Here is a 23610-nt window from a genome sequence, read left to right on the forward strand (position 1 = left end):
GTGAGTGAGTTGGAAAGAAGTATGTTTCTGTATTAATATGAATATATATATACTATATATATACACTATAAAAAACACATTTATTTATTTATTTAATATAAAAAGCAGTCACGTGTACATTGAATGTTTTCAGTGCCTGAGTTTTGTGATAAGACGATGACATAATAGGTATCTAAAACAATAGCTTTATTGCAAGGAAGGTAATGAACATAGCGGACATAAACGATCAAAGGAATTTCACACGATACAAAAAAGATGCGACCGAAATACTGATTAATAGAAAAATGGGAAAGAAATTAAAATGGCAATTAAATTAAAATAAACTTAAATTAACCAAAAAACAAAAACATATTTTTAATTCGGGAGCTTTTCCTGTGACATCATAGAACCGGAAGTATCTGCTACGTGACTGCTGTTGTTGACATTACGCACTCGTGTCTCTCACGGGCTGTAATATTTCATAGACGTTGTTGCTGTAAATTCAAAAGCTGCTTAATAATCGTGTCATATCGTCACATTAACGTGGTCTTAATTCGCCGCAGTGCTGCCCGTTTATTGGCCGTCGATAACTGTGCAGCTCGGCTAGCTCCGGAGGCTAACATTTTATGGAGGAAGTTAGCTAATCAGTAAGCCATGGAGAGCAAATTTAAGCCCAGCTAATAGAATTAAATAGTTCACTTTGCAGACACGATTTTATCGCCGCCAGCTACCTGAGAGAACACTGAGAACAAGGTATAATATCACCCGAGCTAATCAGCTATATGTCGGTGATACCTGAGCTAAACAATAAACATGTTTTTCTTGTTTGTTTTAAGCAGATGTCTGTAGAGCTGGATGTGTTCGTGGGTAACACCACCATCATGGATGAGGAGGTTTACCAGCTGTGGTTGGACGGATACACAGGTAGGGGTAACGCTAAACACATGTGAGAGTCTGGGTCACAACGATCCTATTAATAGATGCGTTTTTATATAAAGAGTGTGTGATTACCTGGAGTTGGCGGCTAACACAGTCAAAGCAGAGGTGCCCAGCCTGAAGGTCATCCACCTCAAGTATCAAAGTATATTTTAAGGGGTGGTTCAGAATAATAAAGCAGTCCAAAAATAGTAATAACATGTAATAAAGCTTCAACATCACCATGTGACACTTTGTTTTGCAGACAGTGATCCAACTCAGTACAGACATAGAATGCAAAATCCTACAGTGAACTGAGGGAAATGGTTAAAAGTTAAAAGTTATTTAAAACATACAGCAGGAGATGGAACAAATGACTGCCTGAGTCTATTAGTGCTAACTGTGGGGCGACTTAACCTTCTCTCTGATAGAAACGTGTGGTTGTTAATATGTAAAGGATGCTGAGATTCTAAAACGACAGTCTGTCCCTTTGAGAGGACACTTGATTTCACACAGATACTGAAATTCACTAAAGGTGGTGCCCGGTAATCTTACAGGACAACTTAACCGTTTTCTCTACTTTTCACCGGTTTTAAAGATTAAGGCTTTGCCAAATAAGCAAGTCACAGAAAATAAAAGCACAGACTCAGTAAGAAACTGAATAAAGCATTTCCAAGATACTTTAAAAAACAGCCATGATTGCCCTTTCTGAACAATGCATCTGTATTTGAAACAGCATTTAATTTCTCTTCCAGGTATTTTTATGGCTGCACTTCTCCCAATGGGTCACCTTTATTGAGAAATGGTGCAGGAACAGGGGGACTTGGCCTCCTCCAAAAATCAATAAGCGTTCTTTGGTCTGAGCCACATTTAACTGGAGGAAATACTGATCACACCTCTTAACACATTTGTAAATGACTGGGCCATGATTTTGCTACACAGCCTGTTGAAAACGTATAATTACAGAGTGACTGGCTTCCTTTAATTATATAAAATAAATTAAAGTGTTGAAACCAAACAGTCGAGAGGGGATCAGTGAAGGACCTCAGTTTTTAAAACTAATTAATGTTCTTGTTTTTACAGAAAATAAGATGCTTTTGTGAAATACATAATGGTTTCACATCTTAGGCGTCTAAAAATGTTAAAATGAAGCATCTGAGAAGGCAAGGGAAAAAAACTACAGTGAAGACGATTTAGTGTAATATTTAAGCTCAGACTTGGCAGTTAGGCTGCCGCATTACACCAAAGCAAATACACATAAGAAATAAAAAACAAACATAAAAACATAATCAGACTGTAATAGTTTGATTGCAATAGGAGCTATTGAGCATTTGTAATGATTCCACCTAATCCATAGTTTGAGCTTGAAGGCAGAGCTCTGCATACAGAGGTCGATCATTCTCTGAGAACACAGAAATACTTCAGTCAGGCAGATCGTTTTCTGTCTCCTGTGATCTGCTCACTGTTTCTGACAGTGCTGTTGAGTGTTTCAATTTAGTTTATTTCCAGGCTGTGTTTACTCCTTCCAGTTAAAGTTTTTATTAGTTTTGTTATTAATTTTTAGTCATAATATGGGGTGTGTTAATTAGGAGATTCAGAGATGAGGCTTGATATCCTCATTGGGACCCAGTCAGAAAGCACAAATGATGCTTAAAGGCTTAATTTTTCAACTTCAAAGTAATTGCAGTCATGAATCTGAACAAAGCAAACAAACACACGCTGCTCTGTCTGTAAAGAAAACGAACAAAAAAGTTTAGATTGCTTCAAATTCTTGAAGACAAAGTTAGAGAGGCGAGGCTGAGATAGTCTGGAGATGTGCAGAGGAGGTATGGTGGATATATTGAACAAAGATTAATGAAGATGAAGCTGCCAGGCAGGATTTACTAAAGCTAATTACTGGTTAAATTAATTTAGGATAAGTAACACAATGTATAACTCTCTCTTGGTGTAACTGCCACCCCATGTGAAGGTGAAAAAGTGTGTTATCTCTAAATAATTTCATCAAGTAAGTGGAGAACAGGTGTTAAAAAATACATGTGACATACAGTCATGTAGACATCCCATTATAAATAAAAATATGCACCAAACCCTCCTCATGAATCCATCCACTGTTTCCATTCTCATCAGTATTAAACATAGGAGTAGGTGTTCTCTCTTTGGAACGGGGTTTACTGGGTGCGCCTAGCAGGATCACATGTTAGGTGTGGTGATTTCAGGTCAGGTACAGTGTTTAAACACACGCACGTGTGGCTTCTAAGTATCATAAGACTAATTTAAGGAACAAGTAAACTTTAAGAATCAAATATGGTAAAGAAATTGGAAATACAGGGTTTAATGCCCAAATATGGTGCAGCAGCTGTTTCAGGCTGCTGATTATTCACAGCACAGCAGTGATTGTTCATTCATGTTATCACATTTAACTTCAGGCATCATCGGTTCATCAACCATTTGAACTGCGCTTGTGTGATTTATCCAACAGTGAACGATGCAGTGAAGGTACGCATGGAGGGAGGAGTGATGGACGAGTGTGAGGCAAGTAAAGATGTCCTGCTGAGTGACACCATGGACCAGTACAGGACTTTCCAGATGTGTGAGCGCCTGCTGCACAGTCCGGCCAAACTAGCCAACCAGCTGCTGTTCCAGATCCCTCCTCATCGGCAAATCATGCTCATAGAGAGGTGCGGCCATGACGCTCTAATTTAATTAACCCATTTATTTCAGAGGAGTCACAACTCTCTATTCCTGTATTTATTTGCCAAACCTCCTCCTTTATGCTACGTTTCTTCTCATGGCAATTTGTTTTTTGTGTCTCTTGCCTTGTTTAGATACTATGCTTTTGATGATACATTTGTTCGTGAGGTCCTGGGAAAGAAGCTCTCCAAGGGAACAAAGAAAGACTTGGACGACATCAGTGCCAAAACAAGTGTGACACTAAAAAGCTGCAGACGACAGGTAAGTCTTCACTGTGCATTGTAAAGATTGATATTTTAAAGCTCCGGCAGTGTGTTATTGAATGGTAGGATACAGCTGAGTGTTGAAACAAACATCAAACCATGCCAGAGCTCCTGTTGTGTGCCGGCTTCAACAATTAATTTGGTTTTATAGCTCTGGGTACATTTTATTAGTTGTGGTGGGATTTCTGATTGTGGAGCAGATTCTTTCAGTATTAGTAAATCTCTTGCATTGTGTGTGTAATTTCAGTTCGACAACTTCAAACGTGTTTTCAAAGTTGTCGAAGAGCTGAAGGGACCCCTGGTGGAGAACATACGTCAGCATTTTCTTCTGTCTGACAAACTTGCAAGGTAATCAGCGACAGGCACAGAGCACAAGCCTTCTGCCTCAGGCTTGTGTTTTACAGCAGTTGTATAACTTAAAATCTGTTATGTTGTAGTGTTGTGATGAATTAATATGTTATTTTGCAACAAATTCTAACGAAATACCACATGAAAAGATTGGGTGCTCTGATTGCTTGGTTTTATTTTGTGTTTTTTTAAATGCCGTGTGTTTATTGTCTTTATCACAGGGATTACGCTGCCATCGTTTTCTTTGCCAACAATCGGTTTGAGACGGGAAAAAGAAAGCTGCAATACCTCAGTTTCCAGGATTTTGCTTTCTGTGCCGGTCAGCTTATCAGCAACTGGACAGTTGGGGCTGTTGGTGAGTGCTTAGTTTTGACTCAAATAACCACTTGATTAGAACCAAAGTATCTCTAAACACACATAGTATCAAACCTTGAAGGACATAGGCTACAGCAGCTGAAGACCGCACTGGGTACCTCTCCCTTTAGCTAAGAAACTGAGGCTCAAATTCACACAGGCTCAACAAAATTGAACAATAGAATATTGGAAAAATGTTGCCTGGTCTGATGAGTCTCGACTCCTGTTGTGATGTTATGAGGTAAAGCCAGCATAGATCCATCCTGCCTTGCATAAATGGTTCTGGCTTGTAGTGGTTGTGTGATGGTGTGGGAATATTTTCTTGGTACTTTTTGGGCCCCTTAGCTCCAGCTCAGCATCATTTAAATACCACAGCATTCCTGAGTACTATTGCTGACCATGTCCATCCCTTTATGAAGATATTGTACCCATCTTCTCACTAGTAACAAATCTGCAGCAACTGTGTGATGCTGTCATGTCAAACCTGAGGAATGTTTTTAGCACTTTGTTGACCCTATGAAGAATTAAGGCAGTTCTGAAGGTAAAAAGCTGGTCAAACCTGCTATTAGCAAGGTGTACCTTAACAAAGCCGGTAACTATATGTTGATTGTGTTTACTAAATAAAGTTTAGATCAATGGCTCTGTCAGTGAGGTTTACTGACCACCAGAGGTCCTTCAGGCTTTACTTCATCAGTAAGAGGATGAATTTTAAATTCCCAGGTTAACAATTAGGAGAGTGAAAGAGGGAATAATATTAGGTAGCATCTGAGTCATTATACTTAATAACCAAGTAGTTATAAGAACACAAATATTTAAAATATAATTTCTAGAAATATTTCCCATTAAACTAACTTGACAGTGTCTGAATTTTCCTGTAGACAACATGGTGGAAGACATGGACGTCGATCTTGACAAAGAGTTTTTGCAAGAACTGAAAGAGCTGAAGATTTTAATCACTGACAAAGATCTGCTCGATCAACACAAAAGGTAACAGGAACACGCTTTCCAGACACTTCCATGTTTTGCTGACTCCTGAAAAAGCTTCTGAATTTTTTAAATCTGTTTTCTTTTCCTTTCTTCTCTTATTTCTGCTCAGTTTGGTCTGTACAGCCCTGAGAGGAAAGACGAAAGTTTTCATTGAGATGGAGGGTAGTTTCAAGGTAAGAGATGATAAGTATCTTTATGATATTCCGTGAGAATAACTGTGAAAAGGAAATAACAGTTTCGAATGTAATTTTGTTTCTGCAGAATCTTTCCAGAGGCCTCATCAACATAGCTGCAAAGCTGACCAACACAAAAGATGTCAGAGATTTCTTTATTGATCTTGTAGAGAAGGTGAGATTTTCTTTAAAAAAAAAAAAAAAAAAAAAAAAAAATATATATATATATATATATATATATATATATATATATATATATATATATATATATATATATATATATATATATTAGGGGTGCAACGATATTCGTATCGATATTGAACCGTTCGATACAGTGCTTTCGGTTCGGTACGCGTATGTATCGAACAATACAACATTTGTAATTTATTTTATCAACTTTCCTTCTGACGATGCTGTCTGTGTGGAGCTCTCAGAGAATCTGCGTTAGATCCACTGAGCGCTCAACACAGACAGCATCGTCAGAAGGAAGAGCGCAGGGCACCTCCCCCACCCTCATTCAGATCTGGCGTTTGGAATTATTTTGGTTTTCATGTGACGTATGACCCTGAAGGTAAGCGAGTCATGGACTAAAGTAAAACAGTATGTTGGATGTGCCATGCAATGCTCAATTACATGGGTGGGAACTAGTGTGTTAGCGCAGTTAGCTCGTTAACGTGTTGGCCGTCTAGCCCCATGCACGGGGCGATCGGCGGTAGCTCGTTAACGGAGATTTGCCATGTTGTGGTGTTAAGGTCATTTCAACGAGATTAACCTGAAAGCACTAGTGGGAACACAACGAATATGACTGCACATTTACGCCGACATCATCCTAGTGCAAAGACAAAAACAACAAGCATGCTACTAACTTTAGCCGAGTCATTTAGACAGCTGTTAGCACATGATTCTCCTTATGCTGCTGAGAATATAACCCAGAAGAAGCGGATAGTATAGCTTTTATTTTGGAAAGAGACATTTCTCTGTAATAAACTCTCTTTTCCAAAGATGCATGATTCCTCAATCAGATACAGGGCTTGCAATATCGCTAGCCTGACGTCCTGGGGCTAGCGATTTTTTCAGTCGGGCTACCAAAATCTATCTCTTCCCTGCCCGTCGGGCTATTGTAAGAAGGAAAAATATATGTCAATGCTTTTGCATTCTTTCGGAAATGTAGCTGGGTAATTATGTCATTGGCATCGGTGAGCCACTGTCAATATGTGACATATTGAAATCGCGTTTGAATTTGCGCTTGTTTTTTTGCTTTCACTTTGCAATCGTGCGAACTGTGTATAGAGAGCGACAGCACTGATCTGTGAGTGATGATAATTTGTGCACCAATTCCTCTGACATCGTCTTATTAATCGTTAGCTTACTATGCAAACATGACAAGTGAAATCTCCCGCAGCTTAAACATGTGAGAGGTTGATCGCGCAGAGAATCGCTGAGCTTATGTGAGTCCGTGTGTAAAAGCAGCAGGATTTATATTTGACTACGATGACCTGGATGACTGAGAACCTTCACAGACAGATATATATTTTAGTTCTGCTGAGCCAAATAAGACAGGTCAGGGTGAAGAAGTGACAGCCAAAGAAAAGCTTACCACAAAATGGAGAAGTTATGACAAATCAGACTATAAGGCAAAAAGAAAGTGCAGCTTTATGGTTTCATGGACAAAATAATTTCTGTGGCTGCAATATGACAAGCTAAATAACCAGGGCTGCACATAAGTGGTCCGCAGGTGCGCATTCGCTGTCAAAATAAAAAACACGCACAAGGGTTAGGGTTAAATTTAAAAACTGTACTTTTGAGTTAAAATATATATTTATAATTTTAATAAATGACAAATTAAAAAGGCATGAACATTTTTTTTGTATCGAAAAAATATCGAACCGTGACACCAAAGTATCGAACCGAACCGTGAATTTTGTGTATCGTTGCACCCCTAATATATATATATATATATATATATATATATATATATATATATATATATATATATATATATATATAAGTAAAGACGGCTCAGCCAGCCTGAATACTTTAATGTCTGTCCCAGCATCAGTCTGCCTTTGAGGCTTTATGCTGTAACCTTCTCACCTCCTTTTATCCCACAGTTTATTGAGCCGTGCCGTTCAGACCGGTGGTCAGCTGCGGACATGAAACTCTACCTCACTCATTACACCAACTCTGCACACATACTCGACACATTCAAGTGAGTTAATGTGCTTTTATTCTCCGAAGCTTATCAGTCAGAGCCTGGCACCGACCCAGGTTATCAATTCCCCCGGGGTATCCTGTGCTAAAATAGAGCTGTGATTTTCATAGAGAGCTTTTGGGGAAAACTTCAAATAACCGAATAAGGATATGCATGGTGGTGTTAGACGCTGCTGAAGCGTGAAGCTGTATGTTAAAACCCTCCCAAAAATTGACGCTCTTGTTCTGCCAGTGGGTGTCTCCCTATCTTGCTCATGACTTCTTAAACTGTAGTTACCTTGTTTCTCGTGCAAACACTCAGGAATGTAGTTAAGGGTTTACACAGCCCTGAACCACTACAAGCTTAACAAAGACATATTCATAAAAAGAAACATAGACCCCCCACTCCCCCACCAGTATACACAGGGGGGACACAGATTGCCTCATTTACTCTCTTCACTCTGATTTCACAATTACAGTCTGACATGAAATTTGGAGCACCTCTTTTCACTCCTTTTACTCACCGTTTTCTTTCTCTTTTCTGCCCTCAGACATCAAGTTGTGTGGGACAGATACATGGGCGTCGTCAAAAGCTGCATCTTCAAAATGTATCACGACTGAAGAGTTCTCCTAGCGGTTCACGTCTCCTTTCAGTTTGCTATGGCGTTACTTCGCTCCTTCGGATGTGCTTTCTCTGCTTCTTCCGTCATCGCTGTATGTTTGTCTGCCTGCTTTGCTCCTAGCGTCCCCCAACGTTGTCTGTAAATTTGGTTTGTAAATAAAATTAAGATTTTACATTAAAAATGCCCTTCTGTTTTATTTCCTATGTAATGTTTCATGTTTATTCTGGAAGGAAGAGATGTTGTGATTAACCCCCCCCCCAGGATCTTTCACCGGGGGTTGGGGGTTGGGTGAACCATACTTAAGAAGTGAAAACAGCGAATTTGATATTGACTCCAACTGAATTTGCGTTTTATTCACTAATTCACTTTAAGAGGACCAGCGGATCACATGCACGACAGGCTGTGACTCCAGTCAGTGTGTGGGGTGTCTCTGTGTGTTTATGGGAATAGGGACCAACTGGATGAGGGGTGGGGGCACAGTTAGTCCAGCTGGGACTGTGATTTTTAACAACATCCCCTGTAGTGACAGCTGCCATCTCTGCCACCCGACAAAAACAAAAGTCAGACAAATAAGCTGAGGCCGAGTGAAGGTTTTTAAACCAAACACTGGAGGGTAGCTGGAGAAACCGCCTCCCATCTAAAAATAAAATGCAGGGAGCTATTTTGCAAGTGATGAGATATTTTTAAGGAAAATTAAGACTAGCGCTGCCGCTGCTGTTGATCCCAATTTGAGGATAGTCTGAATTTGTGTCCATTAGAGTTGAATGAGACTGAAACTAATGAGGATTAATGTGAGTTAAGCAACATCTTAACCCGTTTGCATCATGACAGACTACAAATTTTGCAAGACAACATGCTGCTGGAAATGATTCCAAGCGCAGTAACGCATTAGTCACGCACAAAAGTTGGTGCGTGGGTCAAGACTCATGATACTTCTTTATTTTTTTGTCTTTTGTCCCAGAAAGCACCGCTGGTTTATTCTGTAAAATAAAAAATTTCCAAACACGTACACACACACACACACACACACACACACACACACACACACACACACACACACACACACACACACAGACTGTCGCTCTCTTCCACTCTCTAATTTTTGTCCACATTCCATTAACTTCCCTCTCTCTCTGGCTATAAATATCCCTGCATGTCAGATTGGACGAGAGCGAGGGCTTTAGTGGCTTTATGGAAAAGAAAAAAGGGGAGTGAGAGATGGGGGAGGTAAGTATAGATAGATGGGGGGTAAATGGGAATAGGGAGGGTAGAATGGGTGGGAGAGCTTCGGGATTTTGCGGGGGTTTGGTTTAAATGAAACCAGGTGTGTTGTGGGACCAGTGAGAGGGTGAAAAGATGTGGGGGCATGTGCGTGTGTGAATCTGCGAGTTGTGCCTGCGATTTGGACGGGTTTGGAATTTCGGTATTTGGGCCGCAGACCAGGAATTTGCATCCTGGGGGGTCAGGGAGAGGGGGTTTGGGGAGTGGAGGATGGCAGTGCAGGGGGCCAGAGGGGGGGTAAGGGGGCTGTTCCTCTCCTCCCTTTCTCGCTCTCTCTCGCCTCTGCCTGTCTTGCTCGCTCCCTCTCTCTCCCTCTCTCTTTCTCTCTCCCTCCCTTTCCATGTGCTCAGCTGCTCCAGCTGTCGGTCTCCCCACTCACTCTCTCTCTCAGGGTCATACAGGCAGGAGTTTAAGGGACCACTTCTGTACGCCAACTCGGCTGGGACGACCGCAGCCGGCAGGAGGGACACACTGGTCAGACGGAGACTAAGAGACAGAAGATTCCTCTGTGAGTTTTCCTGTGCTTCTTTAGCCTCTTACACATATCAAAGAATGGCTGTTTGTTAAAGAGAGACTTGCTGGATGACTTACTATGTTTTGCGAGCATTTTAGGGAGAAGTAAGGGAGGTGAGATGTACCTCTTACCCACTTTTTCTTGTACAGGCCATACACGTCACACTTGCACCACTGCCCTGCTCTCTGCTCTGCTCTCCCAGCTGCACTTGGCTCCTTATGAGAGCCAAGATAACGTGGCTAACTGTGTCTGAGTAGTTTACTTCTTGGCTCTGACTGTAATATGGGGTTAGACAGGAAGAGAGGCAGTGAGTCACAGGGCACATGTTATCGTACTGTAATATTGCAAAATCCTTCCGCCTCATCCCTCTTGTACAACTTTCAACGTCAGTGTCACAAGATCAGTTTAGTCTCTAGGTGGGGGAAGTTCAAAATCTGAAACACAAACATGTGTCAACATGTAGACGAGTTCTCTAAACCTGGATGACCTCACAGTGCACAACTGCTGTTTCACTTTTTGTGTAATCAATTTCCTGCAGGTAAAAGCAGATGTTTCCACTTTAAGGTGGGGATTAGAAAAAGCAAGCATGTCAAAGTTTTCTGAACTCTAACACAAAAGCATCACATGTTAGAGTTCAGGAGGAACATGTTTTACCTTGTGAGTGAGTTTCTCCGACAGGGCGTTATTTCTGTCTTTACCTGTGGAGCTTCCCGGAACAGAAGTCAGGCCGAGTGTGAGATGGAGACTCCCTGATTGTGGATATGCAGGTTCACTGCCACAAATGTAACTGAGTACAGCTGGTGGAGCGCGCTGGGTCACCGTGTTCTCAGGCTGCTCCACGCACAGCCAAGCACATCAACGCAAACTTTGTGTATACACTACAACAAGTGACCATCCTGGAGTCTAAACTCTGTGTGTGTGTGTTCCAGCTGTTGGTCTTTTTTTGGTTTCCATGTGGTCACTGATATAAGCCGCCTGACATTTTGCTTGTTAAGCTGTTCTGAATGTGTGAATTTAAAAATGGGTCACCTGGCAGTCCTGAAGCTGAGCCAAGTTCCAAATACTTCATTAAGTATCGATGATTTGTATTTTTTATTTTTGTGGGCTAGTAAATGGTAGACTTGTATAAAAAAGAAGCCCACCACAAGTTCCCAGAGTCCAAGATGTCGTTTTCAGATGTCTCATTTTGCCCCACTAATAATCAAACCCTGCTGCATATTTGGGTTACTTTCGTATTGACAGAAAAAGCAGGGGAAACTGCATATTTGTGTAGTTGCTTTCACTGTTTTGCTGGAAAACGAGTCATGAAAATTCTTCCTGATTCATTTTCTATGGATTGACTCATCAGTTATTCAAATCATGTATTTTCCCTGTCAGTGGTGGTCGAATGCAGACAATGAAGTTCTGTATCAGAGCCGCATTCTCTGACATCCTCCTACACATCCTCCAAAGGGATGGGAGGTTAGGGAAGAGTGGCTGGAGGTCTGGCACCAGCTGTCCTCTTATGTGAACTGTGGGGGGTTTCCCAGAACCCGATACTCTGGGAACCACTGTAGTGGCAGGGCATCCCAGCTGAGAACTGGTGCCCACATCCTTGCCACGGGCATTCCAGAGATCTGCCGCCACTTGATCTCCAGCAGCAGGAGGGAAACACCCATGCATCCTTGCTGCCCACACTCAGTAGCCAGTGAGTGACTGGACCCCAGTCTGATGGTCAGTTTGTTTTTGGGTGGTTTCGGGTCAAATTCTTGCTGGTTGTAAGTCACTGTTGGGCCAATTCAGAGAGATCACGCACTGCGGCTGTCTGATTGCGCGGTGGTATGCCTTACCGTCTGAGCTTACAGTGTGAGAGCATATTTTTCTGCTTTTCACCACTCAAAGGTCACGGTGATGTCATTCCTCGAGTATTTCGGGGTGTCCAAGTCACCCTGCGGCCTTCTGTTTGTCTCAGCCTGAAATAAAACAATAAGCAATGCCTGCAAATGTGGCCTCGGGAGTTTATATCAGAGCGTGAGTGTATGCACGTAGACAGGCAGTGATTATGACCTTCCTCCCTGTATTTTAACTGGCGCTCACTCACTTTGCAAACAAGACTTGCTTAGGATTTTTTTATTACTTCAATTTGTCTGTTTTTTTCCCCGTGTCTTTTTGGTCTGGCGGAGATGGAACGGGCAACTTGTTTATGTTTAGGCTCAGCTTAAACACTTATAGCTTCTTTCAGGAACATTAACTGAAGGATGGTTGTGTCATTGCTGCCAGAGAGGCCCAATCCATCAACAATGAACCATACAATATATATTTACCTTAGAAATACACTACATGGTACAGAACAATGTATTAAAGTAAAAATAGTAATATCAAAAAATATTCTACTATAGGAAAAAATCTTGCAAGAGGTGTGGGTAAAAGACCCCTGTGCATACAGTACTAAGACATCAAAGATAGGGCTCTTAAATAGTGGCCACAGAGACCCTTATATTTTGATAATATATTATAAACATTTAGTCTAAAGCATACTGGAAGTTGATTTAAAGAGGCTAATATGGCAGTTAAATGGTCATGGCTTTTAGTTCTTTACATTCTCATGTTGATTAATAGTGTTTTGGTTAATTTGTTCTACAATAATCCAGGCAGATAAAATAAAAGTGTTTATAATGGACTGATTTATGGTTTGTATATTGTCTATTTTTACTGAACAACAAAAAAGCCAGTTGAATTACTTAATCTAAAAGTAACCAAGATTTATGTTTTACATACATCCAGGCAGGGTACACCATAGACAGGTACTGAAGTTGCTGCAGGGCAAATATATTTTAGATTTTAAATCTATATCAGAAAATAGCCATAGTAACTGAAGCTTTAAAATAAATGTAGTAAATGTTGTGCAGATCTTTTTACCCTGCACTGGTCCATTGGTTTGATTGAACCCTGTAACCCTGTTTAATTGCACGACTCTGAAGTAGTCATCATCTATCAGTCTCTCGCATCATTCTGGAGGTAATCTGTCCAACTCTTCTTTCATTCATGCACGGCTCTCTGTTTGATTGTCAAACAGTTTTTCACAGTAATGCATAAAGACTATTAAAGGCCCACCACAGGATTTCAGTCATGTATGAATGGCCCAGCGATTATTTTCTTTTTCAGCCATTGTGTTGAAGATGTGCTGCTTTGCTTGATTTCATTGTCCTCTCCCATGATCCAGTTTCAGCCCAGCTCTAGCGGGCAGACTGCCTTACATCTGACTGTGGAATAACTTGGTATACAGGGGAATTCATGGTCCACTCAGTGACTGCAGGGTGCCCAAGTCCAAATAATTACCCCTCCACCACAGTGAGAGACAGTTACTATATGAGGCATTTGTGCTGATATTCTGTCTTTGGCCAAACATCTCCACTTTGGGCTGACCTGTCCAAAGGACATTATTCCAGAAATCCTGTGGTTTGTTCAAAAGCAACAAACTTAAGCTACAAAGCTACAAACATAAGCTACAAACTTTTTTTTCTTTCCCTTCCAAACAAGCCATACTTGTTCAGTCTTTTTCTTACTGGACTGCCATGAACTTTAACATTTAACTGAAGCCTGAAAATTTTAAGTTTCTGTGACCATTGCACAGATTGAATTTGCTTGTCAAACCGGGTTAACACACCTAAACGCTTCAGACCAGCAAACTGCCAAAACATCTGCTTTTATAGAGGTGGTCACAGCTGCTCATGATCACCTAATTCAGTCCATTTCATTATCAGCTCCTGGCTGCTACTTAAACTTTTAATTCTGATAGAAGCAGTAAAGGTGTTTTATAAAGTTCCATGAAAGCTTTCACAGAGCTTTAAATATTTCTTAAATAATAAAAGTGTGATTGCACATACTTTTTAAAAGATGTTCAGTTGCTTTCTCTGCACAGCTTTGCATATAAACCGAAACAAGCTCACTTAGACATATGACGACATGACATGTCCTATAATCCATAAAAATCCATAACGTTTTATAAGCAATGTTTTTGTTAAATAAAGATTCATTTACTGAGTACAAATGTTCCCTGTGAAATGCAGTTTAGCTGAAAGTGGCATAAAATTGGAAGTTACGCAAGTAAAGAACCAGAAATTCTACTTAAGTGGAGCATTTAATGTGTTTGGTTATTTTGGCAAAGACAGATTCCCCCGTCCGTTAAACAAGCATGACTCTGATTCTACATAAAATAAGTTTGGTAGGTGCAAACTAATGTAATCTGTGAGAGTGAAACAGCTGAGCAGGAGAGGCTTCTGTAAAAAAAAAAATTGATGTTTTGGCCTGGATTGATGCGGGCCCACCGATGCAGCGCTGATACACTGTAAACCGAACCTCTGGAGGCAGCGCTCACCAGGACTGTCACCCTGCCGGCTGCCAGCATGCAGACATAGAGAGCTTTCTGTGAGCAGCTAATATGAAAGTATTTCTGGGATGTTGACTTTGTTATTTTCAGCAAAAAGTTGGAGGACGTCACAGTGTTTATGTTCTTACCTGGCACAGTGATTCACTCCATTTATTCTCGCTGCGATCAAGGGGGAACTGTTTGGTTGTCAAACGGTGAACCGAGTCCAAGAAACGAACTGTTTGCATTCTGACTGACTTCTTAAAACTTGGCTCTGGTGCCTTTGCTTCCAGTTGATTTATCCATCTCAGCTGTGGGAACAGCTAACAGCACAGGAGAGTTTTGAGACAGAATCAAACCGTTTTTGTGATTTTTGAGTTTTGAATCTTGTCTTTTGATGTTTTTTTTCTTTCCCCCCCACTCCTTCTTTCCCTCTGTCTCTCTCCGTGAACACAGATACCACTGCTCTGCACATCACAAAGGCTCGTCTTCAGGGCACCGCTACCTGCCTGATTGTTGTGTGTGTGCGCTTGTGTGCATGCTCCAGTCCGATCTCCCAATCTCCCATCAAATAGTGCATTAGTATGCAGGGTATTTGTGTGCCAATCTTGTGTGTGTGCATATGTGTGACTGTGCTCCTCCGCAGTGCGATTTCACAGCCACGTTCAGAAAGTGACACCTACACGGTAAGGATGGATGAATCTCTCTCCCTCTCCTACTCCGTTCTTTTTTATTAGCATCTCTTTTCCACACCTGTCACTTCACATTACAGGTTTTGTGTTGTAATGCTGGCCTCCAATCCTCTCTCTGTTCTTTCTTTGTGCTCTTTCTCATTGCCTCATCATCTTCTTGTTCAAAGTTCCACATAAATGTTCCCTTCTCAGGACTTTACAGTGTTCATTGCTGGGGTTAAATTTGGTTTTAATACCATGTTTCTTCAGGCCTCTGGTTTCTCTTTCCATGCAGGTTACAGCAGCATTTTTCCCTTGAATGATAATGACCCTTTTTCCAAACAGTGGCCTTAAATACTTTTTTTTGTTTTTTAGGGTGACATTTTGCTTTAGGAAAGTAGTTTACATGTCACAAATCCTCTAAAGCAGGCTTCTTGTCTTTTTGGCTTAGCAGAGGAAACAAGTTTCTCTATCCTCCTCTTTTTCTTTTCGTTTTAATTTTTTTTACACGTCTCACTACTGGGAAATTTATTATGTATTATGAATACATTATGCAACTACTTGGCACAGGGGGGCTGTTCACATCTTTCTTTCCATCATTTTCTCACACACACACTGTGTCTGCTGCGTTTTACAGGAATGCACAGATGGGTATCATTGGGACCCTCAGACTGAGCACTGCAAAGGTAAGGCTATGTTGAATCAAGTAACACCTTGATTCTCCTCTTGCTTCTATAATCTTGCCTTGTGTTTTACATTTCAATCTCCCATCAGACATAAACGAGTGTGAGACCATTCCTGATGCCTGCAAGGGGGAAATGAAGTGCTTCAATCACTATGGAGGCTACCTGTGCCTTCCCCGCTCTGCGTCACTCATCCCTGCTCCAGAGCCTCCTATTACACCCGCTGAGCCCTTAAACCCATGCCCTCTAGGCTACGAGCCTCAGGGAAACAGCTGTGTGGGTGGGTGTCTGGTTTGTTGGTCTGGGGGTTGGAGGTGGACAGGTGGCCGCAGGATCAGCGATTGTTAAGCATGTTTGTGTGTGTGTGTGTGTGTGGTTGTGTAAACTCATTGTTGGCGGCCACAGATTGTGAGGGACAGGTGGCTGCAACAGGTGTTAGGACTGGAGGCAGCATGTGGGTGCAATCTGTGAGGGTGTGAGTGAGCATGAGTCCACGGGAGGCGGGCAGACAGTGCAGGAATTTGGAAGATTTCACACGAGGACAGCTGCTGTGTTTTAAGACTTGTAGCGAGAAAGTGGCCTGCATGACACAGCAAACATGACTCAACATGATGTTCTCAGCTGCTGGGTGCAAGTGAGGGGAACGTAGTGGCCAGTGGCATGTAACACTCACACTGTATATGTCAGTCATGCTGCATGATGGTGTGTTCGCTCACAATAACAGCGTTTTAAACGTTTGTATCACCACACCCACAAACACAGACATCGATGAGTGCGAGAGACACGAGCACGACTGCCAACCCAGCCAGGAGTGCATCAACTCGGTGGGCGCCTTCACCTGCCAGTGTCCGGATGGATACCGGAAAGTCGGCACAGAGTGCGTTGGTGAGATATTTTGAATTTCACCTTTAATTGGTGTAATTAAGCTTAACTGGGCTATTATGCGTTTCTTTATTTTCTCTCCTATATACAATGGTGGATTTGAGTCTCAAATAATGAAGTCTGCATACATAAAAGTGTGAGCCAAGAAGTCAGACTTCAGACTGCTCTAAATGCCCAGTTTCCAACTGTTTTTTCTCTTCTTGTGGGAGCAAATGGCAGCTCAGCAAAGACCTCCTTATATGGAAATAAGGCGAGGCTTACAAGCACTCTGTTAACAGCCCATGGCCCTTTGAAACAGACAGAAATAAATAACAATTTGTTTGAACTGTGAATCATTCAAAGCTACAGAGTAAGAATATGAAGCTAGAAAAGAGCATCATAGCCCCCCCCCCCCCCCCCCCCCCCTCTGTGGCAATATGCCCAAAAATCTTTAGAAATTTAAATCTTGTTCTTAATAACTCTCGTTTGTCTCGCAGATATCGATGAGTGCAGGTACAGGTACTGCCAGCATCGCTGTGTCAACGTGCCCGGCTCCTTCTCTTGTCAGTGTGAACCAGGTTTCCAGCTGGCAGGAAACAATCGATCTTGCATTGGTGAGTTTTAAGAGTACAGCAGTGTGAGTAACAGTCCTGCATTTCTAATATTGACTAAAAAAACTCTGAAATAATAACAATTTAAAGTAAAAGTATGTTAGGTTAACATCGAGAATTGTAATAGTTGATGTGTAATGATGCCAGTTTTTTTGGATGTTTTTCTTGCAAATGTATACTGCTGCCTCCCTCTCTCAGTATCACTCCCCATTACTTCTTGTTAATGCTGTAGTTAATTTAAACTTCTTTATATTTGTTTGGTAGTTTAGGCTATTTTTTTTTTTTAAATAATTAGCGCTTCAATAAAACAGTTAATTACATTAGTTGCATAGTTTTTGCCTAATAGTCCAATAAGTTGCCTATTCTGTAAAACAAAGGCTAAAAAAAACTTTCCAAATGCAAAATAGAAGCAAATGGCAATACTGAATTGCCCCCAAACTGTATGTGAGTACAGTTGTCACAGCTACTTTCAAAAGTATAATTGTTTATTGAGGCTTTGACCTCGGAAAAACTCAGCTGATCTCCTTCTTCTTCATCAAATCCATGTGAGTTAAATTTGATGGGATTTGGATTACATCATTATCTTATAACTCCACAACTGTCACTACATAATAAATCACGTTGTTCAAGTTTAATCGGTGCTTTGATTTCCAGAAGTTCATGACATCACCTTTTTCCACCAGATCCAGTCTTACGTTAAAATTAAAACTGGAAAACTGCATGTTCAACACACTGACATGAACACAGAGTTTGGGGTTTTTAACTTTATTAAAATCCTTTGATCCACAGCCTACAACAGACCTCAGATTCTCTGCTTTTCCTCTTTTCAGATGTGAATGAATGTGAGATGGGTGCCCCCTGCTCGCAGAGATGCTACAACACATACGGCACTTTCCTCTGTCGCTGTGATCAGGGCTATGAGCTCGGGCCCGATGGCTTTGAATGTAAAGGTAATGAAGGACAAAAGGAGCGACAGTGATAGTGCACGCTTATCCCTCTCAGTTTTTTTGCTACTTAGTGATCGACAATTAATAAAACCCAACCTTGTGAATTGTTAGACATCGATGAGTGCAGCTACTCCAGTTACCTGTGCCAGTACCAGTGTGTCAACGAACCAGGGAAGTTCTTGTGCGTGTGCCCAGAGGGATACCGACTGCTGGGCACCAGAATGTGTCAGGGTGAGTGCGCCCGCCTCCATTTCCTCCTGAAACTAACACCTTCCCCTCTGTGCTCTCAGAGTCACAAATGGTGCACTGAGTCAATGCCTATTCATCCTTGTTCTCGAGCCCCTGTCTGCTGTTCAGCGAAACATCACAAGCTGTTTGCTCGCTTTAGATATAAACGAATGTGAAACGGGAGAACACGAGTGCACGGAGACGCAGAACTGCGTGAACATCCACGGACGATACCAGTGTGTGGACAAGAACAGCTGCCAGGAACCTTACATCCAAGTGTCTGACAAGTGAGTGACACTTCGTGAAAGCTTCTGTGTGCGTACGCGAACACGCAACTCCACACACCTTTTCTCAATTACTCAAATATGTGCTGGCCATCGGCTCCGAGTATAATCAGCCCCTGTGCTGAGTTTGGCTCAAACTCTAAGATTACCCCAATTACTTTTTCCACGTACGAGTCCAGCTTTTCAACCTTTTCGTTTGAATGTGTTCCAATGCAATAAGAAAACCATTACATCTGTGAACAAGTGCTGGCTCAGGAACAGGTGTGGGTCACTATTAACATATCCCTGAAGATTTAGTAGTATAAGATGATTTTTAGAAAAACATGAAGGAAAAAAATGGCCACTGTTCAATATTTGTTTAGGTTTTAGCCCTTTGCTCTCAGTCATACTACTCCCTCTGTTGGCTCATTTTCTAACTGCTCATGATGTTTTCCTACTACTAACGCACAACTGTTCTCTTAACTGTAACTGTTTGCTCCTCTCTGTGTGCATTTGTACATCCAGCCGCTGCGTGTGCCCCGTCAACAACCCCGCCTGTCGAGAGCTGCCTTTCTCCATCGTGCACCGCTACATGAGCATCACCTCCGAGCGCTCCGTCCCCTCGGACATCTTCCAGATCCAGGCTACCAGCGTCTCTGCGAGGGCTTACAACACCTTCCGCATCCGCTCCGGTGATGAAAACGGAGACTTTTACATCAGGGTGAGGAGAGTGGGACCCTGTAATCACAACACCAGATGTCTTTAGGTCTAAATACTAACTTTAGACTGGTAATAACAATAATAATAATAACAATAACAGTTGCATCGCACTTCACAGTTTGAATAAAACCACACTTGAAAAATAAGTATACATGTTCCAGCATACAGACACAGAGGAAACATATGGTCTTATATTTATTCCCATATACACACTTTCATCCAGGACCAAAAATAATGGTTAAAGAAAACCTATCCTATAAAAATAAGTGTTTAAAACAAACCACTGAATCAGCTGACCTAAGAGCGTGAAACAGTTAAGACCCTGATCACATGATAGGAGAGGCTGACCTCAATAACTGAGTTATATACCCAGGAGCCTGGACATGTAGATTTTATATGCTATTAGTACAATTTTAAAAGGCAAGACTCACTTATTTTAAATCTACTATGTGTTTGGCATTTGTTTTCCCCTGCACATGTCCATCATCTGAGCCTCGCCTCTCTAACTTTGTCTCCAAACTGCTCAACCTGAGCTTTCCCTCTGATGAGCTCATTTCTAATCCTGTCCATTGAAAACCTCAACATCTTCAGCTCTTCCTCATGTATTTTCATCAGTGCCACCATCTCCAAACCATCTTTTAAACTGTCCTTTTCATAGTTGACCCCCAGTAAAACTTGATAAGACATGTAATGTTGGGTGTTTTGGGTGCAATGCCCACACACCCACTAAAATCACTGAAACCTCCTCCACAGACACACAAAACAAAGGTACGATAAGTAACCTCATCTCACATTGTTTCGACTTTCATAAGCACACGTGGTTCATTACACGTATTTCTTCTTTATTTTTTCGCTTGGACTTCTTAATGTGCCGCCTGTGTTCTACTTTCACCTCACTCGTCTAGTTTTCTAGCTCCTGTTTAGGGCAAAACGGACTCTATTACCATTTTTATTGGTACATGTACTTTGGTAAGCGCAGCCCAGTGTCAACCTGAGGAGAATTTTAATCAGCTCGAATAAATGAAAAACAACTGTGTGGATGTGCAGATTCTTGAAAAAAGAAAGAAGAAGCTCACCTCATATAGAGGTGATGAGACGTTTTAAAAGAAGACACTTTGACATGTGACAGTGAGAAGAGCACCAGTGTAAATGCCACTCTGCTTTAACACTCCATTATTTTCTGTCTTCCCCAGCAAATCAATAACATCAGTGCCATGCTGGTGCTGGCCCGTGCCGTGTCAGGGCCCAGAGAGTACACGTTGGACCTGGAGATGGTGTCCATTAACCCCCTGGTCAACTACCAGAACAACTATCAGACAAGCTCCGCCCTCAGACTCTCCATCTACGTCGGGCCGTACACCTTTTAAAGAAGAAGAGCTGGAGGTGACACGGAGAGCGAGACACAGACACAAACAAGGAGAAAGAAGCTGTAAAACACAAGTGGTGGATGCAGTTCAACCAGTCACTGTGATGTTAAACTAATAGCTTTTTATACTGTGTTGTCCACGGAGAGTGACAGTTTTCTGTCTGCCCTCACTATGTGTAAAAATATACATGCAGTACCGTATGCAAACACATTGTAGCAGCAATGTCTCACAGATAACCAGCAGCCTTAAAATAATTAGTCCTGTCAAAGTCATTCCCCATTTTCCTGTTATCATGTTTACGGTTATTCAGTCATTCGTGTAGAAAAGAGGTTTTTCTGCATTCATGGCGATAACGAATCTGTGTGACATATTTTCTGTCTGCCTTCAGGTGGAATGATTCACGCCGGGCGTCACCAGACTTATCCGTTTCACAGTTTACACCCTTATCTTCTTCTGTTTGTCACTTTATTCTTGTCAGCCCTGTTTCCTGTTGACAGACGTGATTCAGTAACCACTCACATCAGACCTCAGCACCCACGCTCCTCCTTCGCCCGCCGCTGTTCATTTCCCGATGAAATCTCCGCCACTGTTGTTCCTGAGTGTTGTACTTTGTTTTTTTGTTTTTTTTTTTAATTTTTGTTTTTAAGATTTGAACCCAAATAAAACAATAAACCCTTTCAACCATGTGTCAAGAACTAAATACAGTTTCTTTATTTCAGGTCCCTGTGGAATTTCTAGCACGCTTAGCGAGCTGAAACAAGTACTCGGTTTACTGATAAATTAATTGGTGAGGATTCTTTTAACCTTTTATATATTATATAATGGATTATGTTTGGGTTTCAACTGCAAAATGGAGCGCCATAAAATTAAGGACTGGTCAGCAGATCATAAGTATTAGAAAACCTAATATTTTCTGACAAGCATAGTGAAGCACTGGGAAATTTTTTTGTACTTCTTTATTGAACCCACACTATCCCGTTAATCCTGATCAATTAATTTTTTTTCCTTTAGGAAGAAAAGAAGAAAACAAAAAGTCTATTTAAGGTATAAACCTGACCATTGTGTCACTTGCTGGGTTGCCACTGGTGGAAAAACCACTATTACCAGTGAGGGTTTTCCATCCCTCAGTTTCAAGAAGCTGTAATGAGCCCGTTACTCGACAGACTGCCTGTCTACATCACATAATTCATACTTTTTTCAGCCGGAAACCCAAGTGATGTTTTTATTATTTCTTGTCTGGGTTCAACACAAAGACATATACTTTCTATTCAGTGATAAGAATCGGATTAATAAAATACATCCAACAACTTTTATGACCAAAATATGTACTATATCTTCTCTACAAATGACCAAATGATCTCACCCCTGCCTCTCTTTCTTTATCAACAGCCTGCTCTCTAATGCACTCTTCCGAAATCCTGCCCATCCTGTCTGCTCAAAATGAGAAACATTAAACGCTCAACTTAGAAAGTTCCTTTCGTTTTCGCCTCTACTTCTTTGGTGTACTATATCTATTGCTTCTTAAGCTCAGCCACCTTCGCTGCTCGTTTCATTTTCACAATGAGACCTGTTTTACTGTCGCCACATTCCTGTTGTGTTGAGGACACATTCGCTTTTCCAGGCTGTTAACTACTCTCACCATGTCAGTTGTGATTTGTGTGGTTCAAAATGCGGACGCCCAACGTGGGGCTCGAACCCACGACCCTGAGATTAAGAGTCTCATGCTCTACCGACTGAGCTAGCCGGGCTTACAGAGAGATATACAGTTAGCCATTTTGGCTGTAGTAGCCTAACAAAAAGCTAGTTAGCCTAGCTGATAGACATATATTCAAAGCAGCCAAATACCTAAAGAATGCATCAATAACAATTAAGAGAAGTGAATAAAAAGAAAATTACCCGTTGCACAGAAGAAAGGACCTAGTCACAAAGACCACAACAGTTTTCTCTGCTATGCTGTGAACCCGTTTTTTCTGCCAACATGGTGAGAATGGACTCCTTGCTGCCACCCTCAAGTGGCCACTAGAGGAACTGCAGTTGTTTGTACTTAAACGCTTGGGAGTTTCTGCTTGCCATCAAACAAATGAGATGCTTCACTGGACTGACTGATTGGTATGCCTGCTTAACTGACCCTCCTCCTGTAAGTAGCAGTGCAGTGTCTACACAGGACCGTCTCCCGCACAGTGGGGAGTGTCTTCAAGCTGACATTTAATTGCACTTTCCCACAAACAAGGAGTCCGGAGCAGAGTTTTATAGCTGCGCTGCATCTGCCAGGTCTGATCATGGCTGAGCAGCTGACGTACTGCTTCATCTATATGACCTCTAGAGTTCATCCTCCCTCTTTTAGCCTTACAGATTCTTGCTAGTTGAGTCAGAAAGTTTTAGACATTGCTCTCTGACCTAATCCCTACTCCTACCTGAAGCAAAGACCAGCACTCCAAACCTGTCCCACTGTATCCCTCTGTCTGCCCCGTGACCCTTCACGGCAAAGGAAAAATGATGGTTTCATCTCACTTTGTATGTCAGGAACTATATGAGTGCAGGCAGGTCTACAGGGTCATCTCAAAAACTGCTGTTTTGCTGAGTTGGACCACGA

The 23610-nt window shown here is 41.6% G+C and overlaps 2 protein-coding genes across 3 annotated transcripts; both read left to right on the forward strand.

Moving 5' to 3' along the window:
- The first annotated feature begins 371 nt into the window (after positions 1 to 371).
- fibpa (fibroblast growth factor (acidic) intracellular binding protein a) lies at positions 372 to 8683 on the forward strand. The gene is made up of 11 exons (XM_080901341.1): positions 372 to 732; positions 819 to 903; positions 3374 to 3572; positions 3720 to 3846; positions 4096 to 4196; positions 4418 to 4551; positions 5429 to 5537; positions 5647 to 5710; positions 5799 to 5885; positions 7822 to 7919; positions 8452 to 8683. The coding sequence occupies exons 2-11, from the start codon at positions 819 to 821 to the stop codon at positions 8519 to 8521; spliced, it is 1074 nt and encodes a 357-aa protein (XP_080757467.1). The 5' UTR covers positions 372 to 732; the 3' UTR covers positions 8522 to 8683.
- A 1468-nt stretch (positions 8684 to 10151) lies between these two features.
- efemp2a (EGF containing fibulin extracellular matrix protein 2a) lies at positions 10152 to 21703 on the forward strand. Of its 2 annotated transcripts, XM_080901557.1 has the most exons (12): positions 10152 to 10312; positions 15123 to 15352; positions 15975 to 16023; positions 16112 to 16300; positions 16783 to 16905; positions 17379 to 17495; positions 18323 to 18442; positions 18551 to 18670; positions 18828 to 18954; positions 19456 to 19651; positions 20844 to 21033; positions 21406 to 21703. In XM_080901557.1, the coding sequence occupies exons 2-11, from the start codon at positions 15251 to 15253 to the stop codon at positions 21015 to 21017; spliced, it is 1317 nt and encodes a 438-aa protein (XP_080757683.1). In that variant the 5' UTR covers positions 10152 to 10312; positions 15123 to 15250; the 3' UTR covers positions 21018 to 21033; positions 21406 to 21703. The 2 variants fall into 2 exon arrangements, with proteins under 2 accessions (XP_080757683.1, XP_080757682.1); XM_080901556.1 differs by having other exon boundaries at positions 20844 to 21703.
- The last annotated feature ends 1907 nt before the right edge of the window (positions 21704 to 23610 follow it).

The sequence above is a fragment of the Rhamphochromis sp. 'chilingali' genome (genome assembly GCF_963969265.1).
Source record: "Rhamphochromis sp. 'chilingali' genome assembly, chromosome: 13".
Lineage (NCBI taxonomy): Eukaryota > Metazoa > Chordata > Actinopteri > Cichliformes > Cichlidae > Rhamphochromis > Rhamphochromis sp. 'chilingali'.

Bases quoted from the DNA above. Each gene is read 5' to 3' on its own strand.
- efemp2a (XM_080901556.1), top strand. From the start codon at position 15,251: ATGCAGGGTATTTGTGTGCCAATCTTGTGTGTGTGCATATGTGTGACT. The intron at 16,906-17,378 runs GTGAGATATTTT...TTTGTCTCGCAG, and splicing joins AGTCGGCACAGAGTGCGTTG to ATATCGATGAGTGCAGGTAC. The intron at 18,955-19,455 runs GTGAGTGACACT...TTGTACATCCAG, and splicing joins TACATCCAAGTGTCTGACAA to CCGCTGCGTGTGCCCCGTCA.
- fibpa (XM_080901341.1), top strand. From the start codon at position 819: ATGTCTGTAGAGCTGGATGTGTTCGTGGGTAACACCACCATCATGGAT. The intron at 3,573-3,719 runs GTGCGGCCATGA...TGCCTTGTTTAG, and splicing joins CAAATCATGCTCATAGAGAG to ATACTATGCTTTTGATGATA. The intron at 4,197-4,417 runs GTAATCAGCGAC...TCTTTATCACAG, and splicing joins CTGTCTGACAAACTTGCAAG to GGATTACGCTGCCATCGTTT.